Source organism: Pogoniulus pusillus, chromosome 21, assembly GCF_015220805.1.
Source record: "Pogoniulus pusillus isolate bPogPus1 chromosome 21, bPogPus1.pri, whole genome shotgun sequence".
NCBI lineage: Eukaryota > Metazoa > Chordata > Aves > Piciformes > Lybiidae > Pogoniulus > Pogoniulus pusillus.
This window is the reverse complement of record NC_087284.1, coordinates 3,797,194-3,809,259: the sequence shown is the minus strand read 5'-3', so window position 1 is coordinate 3,809,259 and position 12,066 is coordinate 3,797,194. Positions and strand designations below refer to the sequence as shown.

The 12,066-nt window shown below is 49.4% G+C and overlaps 1 protein-coding gene across 4 annotated transcripts in view; it reads right to left on the bottom strand.

Annotated features, from left to right (window-relative positions):
• Nucleotides 1–12,066, bottom strand: part of CTNND2 (catenin delta 2) — a 704,219-nt gene that overhangs the window by 321,927 nt on the left and 370,226 nt on the right. For all 4 annotated transcript variants that reach the window (XM_064160790.1, XM_064160789.1, XM_064160792.1 and 1 more), the window contains 2 exons: nucleotides 8,856–8,890; nucleotides 7,747–7,863 (listed from right to left, as the gene is read on the bottom strand). In XM_064160790.1, coding sequence (XP_064016860.1) covers nucleotides 7,747–7,863; nucleotides 8,856–8,890 — 152 coding nt within the window. The remainder of the gene's footprint in view (nucleotides 1–7,746; nucleotides 7,864–8,855; nucleotides 8,891–12,066) is intronic.

Here is a 12,066-nt window from a genome sequence, read left to right as displayed (position 1 = left end):
CCTCCCTTCAGGGCGTTGCAGACAGCAATTCGTTTGCATGCAGGCAGCAGAAAGCAAGCTGGTGTGACCTTCCTCAGCACTTCTGCCACTCCTCCTCTACTCCAGCTCTGCAGTGAAAGAGGAGCACACACTCTTCCTGGGTGTTTTTCAGTCCTGAACTGTGCTCAAAGGGCACACGATTTTCTGTGTGTGTTTACTAGGAGAGCCCATGAGAATACCTCCTTTGTGTGCACAAAGAATGACTCAGCTGGATCAGCACAGCTCTCAGAGCAGATAATGAAATGGAAAGAACTTCATCTATCCAAAAAATGGTGAGGTCCACTGCTGCCAAATTTAATCTCATTGAGCATGTCAGCCATCTGACAGGTGGCAATTCCACAAAGCAAGAGCTATGGGGTGGAAAACACATAAACACACATCCTTTTACACATTCACTCTGTAAATAGTGCCTTTTTGTTCCAATCCATTTTCAGTATCTGTGAATAAAGCAGCTGATAAAGGATGGAAATCAGAAAGGTTGAACAAGGAGGGTTCTTTCAAACTGGGACATCTGCTTGCACGTTTCAGGAGGCTCTCCATGATTGTAAAACATGGCTGAAATGAAAATGAATTAAGAGCATAAAAGGGCCCCATCATTTTAGCCTCAAAATTAGGTTAAGTGAAAAGCCTATCTGTCTAATACAACAGTTAGATATAATCTCCTGTGATAAAAATAACCTGTTCTTGTAACAAAAGTCATTCTTCAGAGAGGAAAAAAGAGACATCTCTTCCAACCTGGTTGATTCTATGATGCTATGATTCTAACTGGTACCACCAGCCATTTGTGCTCAGTTTTGGGCAAATACTTCTGAGTGACTACAGGAGTTAATGTGGGATTAAATGTCTGCTCATCAAGTTTGCTGGTGACACCAAGCTGGGAGGCTTGGCTGAGACAGCTGAAGGCTGTGCTGCCATCCAGAGAGACCTGGACACACTGAGAGCTGGGCACAGAGGAACCAGATGAGGTTCAACAAGGACAAGTGCAGAGTCCTGCACCTGGGCAGGAATAACAAACTGCACCAGCACAGGCTGGGAGAGCAGCCCTGTGGAGAGGGACCTGGGGGTGCTGGTGGGTAGCATCCATGGCACAGCAATGTGCCCTTGTGGCCAAGAAGGCCAATGGCATCCTGGGCTGTATTAGGCAGAGTGTGTCCAGCAGATCAAGGGAGGTTCTCCTCCCCCTCTCCTCTGCCCTGCTGAGACCTCATCTTGAATACTGCCTTCAGTTTTGGGCTCCCCCGTTTAATAAGGACAGGGATCTGCTCCAGAGGAGGGCTACAAGGATGATGAGGGGACAGCAGGGCATGGCTTATGAGGAGAGGCTGAGGGACCTGGGGCTGCTTAGTCTGGAGAGGAGAAGACTGAGAGGGGATTTGATAAATGTTTATAAACATCTGAGGGTTGGGGGCCAGGATGGGGGGGAACAGGCTCTGCTCACTGCTCACTGGGATAGGACAAGGAGCAATGGGTGTAAGTTGCAGCACAGGAGGTTCTGCCTCAGCACAAGGGGGAACTTCTTTACTGTAAGGGTCCCAGAGCACTGGCACAGGCTGCCCAGAGAGGTTGTGGAGTCTCCTTCTCTGGAGCCTTTCAAGGCCTGTCTGGATGTGTTCCTCTGTGATCTTAGATTCCGTGGTCCTGCTGTGGCATGGGGCTTGGACTGGATGATCTCCTTGGGTCCCTTCCAACCCCTGACATCCTCTGAGCCTGTGCATCCTCAGTAGTGAGCCCTGCTCTTTCTTCCCCAGAAGGACTGAGGAATCCTTAGCGTTTCTGTTCCTGTGTAGCCTCAGTGCAGTGCAATCAGCAGTGGTGTTACCTCAGAAGACAGTCTTATTTAATGTGCATTGTATTCATCCCCTTATCAGTGGCTTGAATTCTCTAATCCTGAGCAGCAGAACAATAAGGTCACAGATATACACAAAAACACATTCTGAACATCTGGGGCAAAGTGCCTGCAGCACTGGCAATGTCAAGACCACTTATTCCTCAGTTGAAATGGAAGAGGTAGCAGGAGACACTCCCATCCATGGCAACAAGAGCTTTGTGGCTCAGCCTGTAGTATCCATTGAGATGGCAAAGAGAGTTGCCTTATAAAGTGATTTAAGCAAGGGAAAAGCAGTGAAATTATTCTATTTCAGTTCAAAACTTCCACACCAGAAGCTCCACAAATCTGCCCCATAATCCTTTCAAGACCATAGAGTCATAGAATCAGTCAGGGTTGGAAGGGACCACAAGGAGCAGCCAGTTCTAAGCCCCTGCCATGGGCAGGGACACCCTACCCTAGAGCAGGCTGCCCACAGCCTCATCCAGCCTGGCCTTAAACACCTCCAGCCATGGGGCCTCAACCACCTCCCTGGGCAACCCATTCCAGCCTCTCACCACTCTCATGGCGAACAACTTCCTTCTCACCTCCACTCTGACTCTCCCCACCTCCAGCTTTGCTCCATTCCCCCCAGTCCTGGCACTCCCTGAGTGCCTAAAAAGTCCTTCCCCGGCTTTTTCTAGGCCCCCTTCAGATCCTGGAAGGCCACAAGAAGCTTAGGCTCACTTTGTGGAGACTGCAGCAAAGGAAATAGCAGGAAGGATTTCAGTACAGGTACCTTAAATCAAAAGTAGAGACTTGTGGATCAGGAGATATTTGAGCCTGTGGTTTGAGTTAGGAAGAAAGTGCTAATGGATTTGCTCAGTAACCTCAGCAGTTTGTCTAATCCTCCTTTTGCCACAGACAAAGGGACAGAAGGAGTAACTGCTGCCTGTCTACATGTAACCTGTACAGGCTCAGTGCAGTCTGTAAGCACTCAGCTTCAGCTCTCAGAATTTGATGCTTCTATCATGGCAGTCCTGTGCTGTGGCATGCTAGTGACTCACAGGGACAGGGGAACCAGGAGAGGGGAAAGAAATATGGCACCAGGATATTCCTCTCATTCCACATTCTTCTCCCTCCTATACTACTCATCTGTGAAATGAACATTTGTTTAACCTGCAGAAGAGGATGCTCAGGGCTGACCTCATTGCTGTCTACAACTACCTGAAGGGAGGCTGTAGCCAGGTGGGTTGGTCTCTTCTGCCAGGCAACCAGCAACAGAACAAGGGGACACAGTCTCAAGTTGTGCTGGGGGAGGTCTAGGCTGGATGTGAGGAGGAAGTTGTTGGCAGAGAGAGTGATTGGCATTGGAATGGGCTGCCCAGGGAGGTGGTGGAGTTGCTGTCCCTGGAGGTGTTCAATCAAAGCCTGGATCAGGCACTTAGTGCCATGGTCTGGTTGATTGGATAGGGCTGGGTGCTAGGTTGGACTGGATGACCTTGGGAGGTCTCTTCCAACCTGCTTGATTCTATGATTCTATGATTCTAAGACTGGCTGAAGCACTTAGTGCCATGGTCTGGTTGACTGTCTAGGGCTGGGTGCTAGGTTGGACTGGCTGAGCTTGGAGGTCTCTTCCAACCTGGCTGATTCTATGATTCTCTGATTATTGTCAGCATGAGAACAGGGCCCAAGTTTAGGTCTATGTGTAGCATTTGCTCATACAGAAAGTCAAAGCTCCTGCTCATTAGCTCTAAGATCAGAGGATCTTTGATTCTATGCTTAGGACCTTTCCCTCTTATCTGCAGGCCACACTGTGACCTTACCAAACCTTAATGGCAAACATCCTCAGCAATCATCCTTCTTGACTCAGAGTTGCAAATCTGTGTTTACTCTCCATCCCTCCATGAAGGTTTCTAATTTGCAAGGTGTTTTTACCTATAATGAAGCTGGGGAAAAAAGCAGAAACCAAACCACAAAGGCTGTACTGACTGGACAGCAAAAGGAATGAATCTGAAACAGTTGTGTGATTTTGAGACCGTGGTGCAGTGATGGGAAAGAGAGGCAAAAAGTGTCTTGTTTTCTTTCTTCCTTATCTTTCCAAGCTTTATCAGCTGCAATGCTAATTTTTGGTCTCCACCATACCTACTCAGCAAATTAACCTCTTCAGCCACAAAAACATCTTTCTTGAGCTACAGTCATGATTCAGTACTCCTGTGTTTTATGTCTGCCTGTCACAGTGTCACAGTATCACCAAGGTTGGAAGAGACCTCACAGATCATCAAGTCCAACCCTTTAGCACAGAGCTCAAGGCCAGACCATGGCACCAAGTGCCACGTCCAGTCCTGCCTTGAACAGCTCCAGGGACGGCGACTCCACCACCTCCCCGGGCAGCCCATTCCAGTGTCCAATGACTCTCTCAGGGAAGAACTTTCTCCTCACCTCCAGCCTAAATCTCCCCTGGCACAGCCTGAGGCTGTGTCCTCTTGTTCTGGTGCTGGCCACCTGAGAGAAGAGAGCAACCTCCTCCTGGCCACAACCACCCCTCAGGTAGTTGTAGTCAGCAATGAGGTCTCCCCTGAGCCTCCTCTTCTCCAGGCTAACCAATCCCAGCTCCCTCAGCCTCTCCTCGTAGGGCTGTGCTCAAGGCCTCTCCCCAGCCTCGTCCTTCTCTGGACACGCTCAAGCATCTCAATGTCCCTCCTAAACTGGGGGGCCCAGAACTGAACACAGCACTCAAGGTGTGGTCTATCCAGTGCAGAGTACAGGGGCAGAATGACCTCCCTGCTCCTGCTGGCCACACCATTCCTGATGCAGGCCAGGATGCCACTGGCTCTCTTGGCCACCTGGGCACACTGCTGGCTCATGTTCAGGTGGGTATCAATCAGCACCCCCAGATCCCTCTCTGTCTGGCTGCTCTCAGCCACTCCGACCCCAGCCTGTATCTCTGCATGGGGTTGCTGTGGCCAAAGTGCAGCACCCTGCACTTGGAGCTATTGAACCCCATCCCCTTGGACTCTGCCCATCTGTGCAGGCGGTCAAGGTCCTGCTGCAGAGCCCTTCTGCCCTCCAACCCAGCCACATCTGCCCCCAGCTTGGTGTCATCTGCAAACTTGCTGATGACTGACTCCATGCCCTCATCCAGATCATCTATGAAGATGTTAAAGAGGATGGGGCCCAGCACTGATCCCCGAGGGACACCACTAGTGACAGCTGCCAGCTGGATGTGGCACCATTCACCACCACTCTCTGGGCTCAGCCCTCCAGCCAGTTCCTAACCCAGCAATCAGTCACATCCCTACTACTGTCTCTGTCCTGAACTAACTTCTGCTCCTATGCATGTTTCTGTCCGCAGTGATTTCAGGTCCTACATTTATTGTGCATTCCCATACCTTTCCTGTAACTCATTTCTGTGTCTTGTTTGCAATCAGTTTGGCTCTCACATCTGTTTTTCCCCTGATCCTATTTAAAGCAACAGTTACTTAGCCTCATTTATGCAAAAGATGATGGAGTTCCCATTAGAAATAGACAATGGTGAAAGGAAGAAACAGTTTCAGAGGGGAGCAGTCAGCTCTGTAGTCAGCCCCAGGCTGCCACTCTGGGTGTTAACAGTCATGTGCACCTTGCAGGGAGGAGAATGGATTGAGCACCCTCACAGAGACACTGAGGGATCCAGCTGGCCCCTCAGACATACTCTAGTCAGTGCCTACTGCCACTAGCAGCCTCTACCTGCCCAGCTCAGGCACTGGAGGTGTGTGTGGCCCACTGTCTTCATGCTGGTGACATCCTCACACACACTTAGGACAGGACTCCCCTCTGACTCCACAAAAACTATAGAATGATAGAATCAAGCAGGTTGGAAGAGACCTCCAAGATCATCCAGCCCAACCTATCACCCAGCCCTGTCCAATCAGCCAGACCATGGCACTGAGTGCCTCAGCCAGTCTCTACCTGAACACCTCCAGAGACGACAACTCCACCAGCTCCCTGGGCAGCCCTGATGAACTCCACAGAAGAACATCCCTGAGCCATGCACATCTCTCTCTCACCTCCTTACCTGCAGCTGATGGTAATGTAATTCCTGCCCTTTTCCTTCCCTGCTTCCTCTTTCTCCTTTGTTCCTTCTCTCTCTCTCCTCTTCTCTCTCTCCCTCTGTTTTGTTCATCTTTATCCTTTGCTAAATAGTTCTGTGGTGCTACCTGGTCTCACTTGCACCTTAATTTCACAGCACAGAAACCTCTAAGAACAGACCTTGCTCCTCTAGACAGAGATGTTGTTAATCTCTGTTCTCTGGACCTTGACAACATCCAATACAAATAATTAGTGAGCATCTCTATTAGCAATCCAGAAGTCCCTTTCATGTGATTTGTCCTATTAGCCTTTCTTCATGTTTTTGGTTGTTATTGGTTTGGTTGTTGTTGTTTTTTCTCCTAAAAGAATAGCACATCTGAACTGGATGGTTGGGATTTAGAGTATTATCACAGCTGCCTGCTAGCTGACAGCTTTTTAACCCTAATTCTGAGGAAATCAGAGTGCATGAAACCGAATCCTAAACTAATCCTCTACAAAGGTGAAGTTACAAATAGATTAACTCAGGCTAGATGCACCCAATTCACAAAAAGTAGCTGCGGTCACATTCCTGGGTAGGCTTTCACATGGTAATTGTATACATCTGCCTCAACCAGAGCTACCCCAGCGGGCTGGCAATGCTCTCCTCTGCCTCCTTACTTAAAGCACAGCTATGCAGTGGAACTGCAGAACTAAACATAACTGAAATTGCAAAGGGAAGAGCTCAAAAGTTTTCAAATGCCAGACTAAGCTGCCTTTTCTGAGCCACTGATCTTCCCCTCTTTCCCTGGCTCACAGTCAGTGCACACAGTGAATGCAAAACGATGTGGTCCTTTGTAGCTGCCTCATTTGTTACTGCATGGCCCCAGGCCTTCGCTGGAAAAAGTTCAGTACAAAGGCAAAAAAACCAACCAGCTGCACCCTGAGGGGTTGTGCTAGGAGGACATTTAAGGTTCTCTTCGAATACACAGAATCACAGAATCAGCCAGGTTGGAAGAGACCTCCAACATCATCCAGTCCAACCTAGCACCCAGCCCTGGCCAATCAACCAGACCATGGCACTAAGTGCCCCAGCCAGGCTTTTCTTGGGACAGTGCATCCACCACCTCCCCGGTCAGCCCATTCCAATGCCAATCACTCTCTCTGTGAAGAACTTCCTCCTAATATCCAGCCTATACTTTCCCTGGCACAACTTGAGACTGTGTCCCCTTGTTCTATTGCTGGTTGCTTAGCAGAAGAGGCCAACTCCACCTGGCTACAATGTCCCTTCAGGGAGCTGTAGCCAGCAATGAGGTCAGCCCTGAGCCTCCTCTTCTGCAGGCTGCACACCCCCAGCTCCCTCAGCCTCTCCTCATAGGGTTTGTGTTCCAGGCCCCTCACCAGCTTCGTTGCCCTTCTCTGGCCACGTTCCAGTATCTGAACATCTCTCTTGAACTGAGGAGCCCAGAACTGGACACAGCACTCAAGCTGTGGCCTGAGCAGTGCTGAGTACAGGGGCAGAATAACCTCCCTTGTCCTGTTGGCCACACTGTTCCTGAGCCAGGCCAGGATGCCATTGGCTCTCTTGGCCACCAGGGCACACTGCTGGCTCATGTTCAGCTACTCTCTACCGTACAGTAGCCCCAGGTCCCTTTCTGCCTGGCTAAGATTCTCTCCACAACACAAAAATCAACCTGTAAAGGTAAGAAGGCACTTGGCCCCATCGCAACTATGCTGTCTTCTGTCAGCATCAGAAAACAAGGAAGAAGCCCACCATAAGATATGCATTCAGTTTTAAAGCATCAAACATTAGAAGTTTATCTGGCTTCTAGAAAAATACATTTCTGGCAACTTACTTTCACTGGCTGAATAGTCCTGTGGATCAAGTATCCCTGACTCCTGCAGTGACCTAATACAGGAGTCCACCAGCTCCAGACCAGTGGTGAGCTCATCTTCTATATCCTTCTGACCATCTGTAATAAAATCAATGACACAGAAATGTAAAAGAAAGGCAAAAGGCAAAACCAGCTACACAAGTAAAGGTAAATTCAGTCAGGTGTGACTAAACTTTCACATCTGACAAAAGGAATGGAGAACATATCAAGATGATACTCAGGGGAGGTTAGCCACACTGAAAAAACATCTCATACTTTAACAGTGTGGCCTTGGATTAATAAAAGCACAACCATCAAGTTTGAGTCTGATCTTAAGTAAAGGTAGAGACATGTTTAGCAATGTTCCCTCTCCCAACTCTGCATTAATCTTGGGGTTCTTTCTGTCAACCCTAACAACTTTTGCCACATTTCACCAGTTCATAGAATCAAGCAGGTTGGAAGAGACCTCATCCAGTCCAACCTAGCACCCAGCCCTGGCCAATCAACCAGACCATAGAATCATAGAATACAATCATAGAATCAACCAGGTTGGAAGGGACCTCCAAGCTCATCCAGTCCAACCTAGCATCCAGCCCTGGCCAATCAACCAGAGCATGGCACTAAGTGCCTCATCCAGGCTTTGCTTCAACACCTTCAGGGACAGTGACTCCACCACCTCCCTGGGCAGCCCATTCCAATGCCAATCACTCTCTCTGGGAATCACTCCTAACATCCATCCTGTACTTCCCCTGGCACAACTTGAGACTGTGTCCCCTTGCTCTGTTGCTGCTTGCCTGGCAGCCTTTAGGTAGGGTTTCACAGTAGCACAGTATCACAGTATCATCAGGGTTGGAAGAGAACTCACAGATCATCAAGTCCAACCCTCTACCACAGACCTCAAGGCTAGACCATGGCACCAAGTGCCACGTCCAGTCCTGCCTTGAACAGCTCCATACACTAACAATGAGCAAAAACCAAAGCAAAGCCAAACCTGCATAGATAAATGTTGTTTCCCCCTCCCTATTCTTTACATCATACAATCACTCTGGTAGAGAATGTATCTAGCACATATATACAGGTCAGTGCCTTACCTTGTGTTTGCCAGTGGAACTGCTCTTCTGTTGAACTAAAAAGAGACAAAAAAGCAAGGGTTAACTTCTAATGAAAGTAGGCAGTACACTGTCATCAATATTCAGATCTGGAGGAACTGCTGTCAGAATTAAAAGTCTAACTTAAGGATAAAAACACAATTAAAACATAGTGAGTGTTATTTCATGTCATTTTTGAGCCAGTGACTTGCACAGCATTGACTCAGTAAGAGGGAAGCATTCAGTGACTTCATGCATGCACATGGAACTTGCCCTCAGTCTTGAAACACAAATGCACTGTTGCAAAGCAAAACCAGTAACATTTGGATTCTTCTGTTGGTCTGATATTCCAGTTTGTGGGGACATTATAAATTGGTTTCTCAAGTGAACAGTTTTTTTCCTGAGAACTCCAAATTCCTTTCTTCTCCCCACCCCCTGCATTGAGGGTTTGAAGGGGGAACAGCAGGAGAATCATAGAATCAATCAGTTTGGAAGAGACCCTCAAGATCATCCAGTCCAACCTAGTACCCAGTCCTGTCCAATCAACCAGACCATGGCACTAAGTGCCTAATCCTGTCCCTTCTTGAACTCCTGCAGGGATGGTGACTCCACCACCTCCCTGGGCAGCCCATTCCAATGCCAATCACTCTCTCTGCCAACATCTTCCTCCTAACATCCAGCTTAGACTTCCCCTGCCACAACTTGAGACTGTGTCCCCTTGTTCTATTGCTGCTTGCCTGGCAGAAGAGACCAACCCCACCTGGCTACAGCCTCCCTTCAGGCAGTTGTAGACAGCAATGAGGTCTGCCCTGAGCCTCCTCTTCTGCAGGCTGCACACCCCCAGCTCCCTCAGCCTCTCCTCACAGGGCTGTGTTCCAGGCCCCTCACCAGCTTTGTTGTCCTTCTCTGGACACCTTCCAGCACCTCAACATCTCTTTTGAATTGAGGAGCCCAGAACTGGTCACAAGACTCAAGGTGTGGCCTGACCAGTGCTGAGTACAGGGGAACAGTAACCTCCCTTGTACAGGGGAAGAATAACCTTCCCTGTACTATTTGCCACACTGCTCCTGATGCAGCCCAGGATGCCATTGGCTGTCTTGGCCACCTGGGCATTGCTGCCTCCTCTTCAGCTCCTCTCTCCCAGCACCCCCAGCTCCCTCTCTGCCTGGCTGCTCTCAGCCACTCTGGCCCCAGCCTGTTGCACTGCTTGGGGTTGTTGTGACCAAAGTGCAGAACCCTGCACTTGGCCTTATTCAATCTAATGCCATTGGCCCCTGCCCACCCATCCAGCCTGGCAAGGTCCCTCTGCAGGGCTCTCCTGCTGTTCCCTTCATTCTCTGCTCAGCCTGATTGACAGTGAGGTAAAGCTGTGTTTATAGCTTAGCCTCTTCCATTTCCTGCCTTCCTAAATCTCTACATTTGTCCATCACATCCTATTGAAGAATTCCCCACCCAAACAGAATCTGTAAACAACCCTAAACTAGTTCTGTCTATAGTCTGGGGGCAGAGTGTTCAGGAGAGCAAAAATAATTCTATTTTTTTCTAATTCCTGACTGGGCCACATCAATTCCCTGCCTCCCCAGCACAGCAACATGTGCTTTCCAACTGGTGCTTCCCTGGTCCTCATCTGCCTTTTTATGTCATTCAAGTGTACAGCTAAGGGAATTCCATTGGCCTAACACAAGAGAGTAAATTTGGAAGTCTTGGTGGTTCTATGTACAAGCAAGTGGAAGGTTTTAATTTAGAAATAATGAGTTTGAACACCAGAGGATGATTTGGGTAGGGCTTTCCCTTAGAAATTAACAACATATTCAAACCAACAATAACATTAATTATATATTAAACTCACAGGACCACACAGGATGGTAGGGGTTGGAAGGGACCCGAGGAGATCAAACAAAGCCCAAGCCCCCTGCCAGAGCAGGACCACACAATCTAGCACAGATCACAGAGGAGCACATCCAGACAGGCCTTGAAAGGCTGTACAGAAGGAGACTCCACAACCTCTCTGGGCAGCCTGTGCCAGGGCTCTGTGACCCTTACAGTAAAGAAGTTCCCCCTTGTGTTGAGGCAGAACCTCCTGTGCTGCAGCTTACACCCATTGCTCCTTGTCCTATCCCAGGGAGCAGTGAGCAGAGCCTGTCCCCCCTCTCCTGGCAGCCCTCAGATACTTAGAAACATTTATCAAATCCCCTCTCAGTCTTCTCTTTTTCAGACTAAACAGCCCCAGGTCCCTCAGCCTCTCCTCATCAGGCAGTGCCCTCCTGTCCCCTCATCATCCTCCTAGCCCTCCACTGGACCCTCTCCAGCAGATCCCTGTCCCTCTGCGACTGGGGAGCCCAAAACTGAACACAGTATTCAAGCTGAGGTCTCAGCAGGGCAAAGTTGAGGGGCAGGAGAACCTCCCTTGATCTGCTGGACACACTCTGCCTAATACAGCCCAGGATGCCATTGGCCTTCTTGGCCACAAGGGCACATTGCTGTGCCATGGATGTTATCCACCAGCACCCCCAGGTCCCTCTCCACAGGGCTGCTCTCCAGCAGTCACCTCCCAGCCTGTGCTGGTGCAGTTTGTTATTCCTGCCCAGGTGCAGGACTCTGCACTTGTCCTTGTTGAACCTCATCTGGTTCCTCTGTGCCCAGCTCTCAGTGTGTCCAGGTCTCTCTGGATGGCAGCACAGCCTTCAGCTGCATCAGCCAAGCCTCCCAGCTTGGTGTCATCAGCTGAGCTGAGCAGACTCTGTCTGTCTGTGCCCTCATCAATGTCATTGATGAAGATGTTGAACAGGACTGGCCCCAGCACTGATGACTCCACTGGTTACAGCTCTCCAGCTGGACCTAGCACCATCGATCACCACCCTCTGAACTCTATCTTGCAACCAGTTCCTAACCCACCCCACTGATGAAGATGTTGAACAGGACTGGCCCCAGCAGTGATCCCTGGGGGACTCCACTGGTTACAGCTCTCCAGCTGTAATTGGCACCATTGATCACCACCCTCTGAACTCTATCTTGTAACCAGTTCCTAACCCACCTCACTGCCTGCTCTTCCATCCCCCCTTCCTCAGCTTGCTCACTAGGATATCATGGGAGAGAGGCAATGAGAACAGTTTCCTCCAAGGCATGACTTCTTATCCTTTGGTGTAGGTCTTTCTCACGTGCCAAAAGCACAAAAAAGAGTTAAATTACTCAGTAACAGTAACTCTTTTGCTAA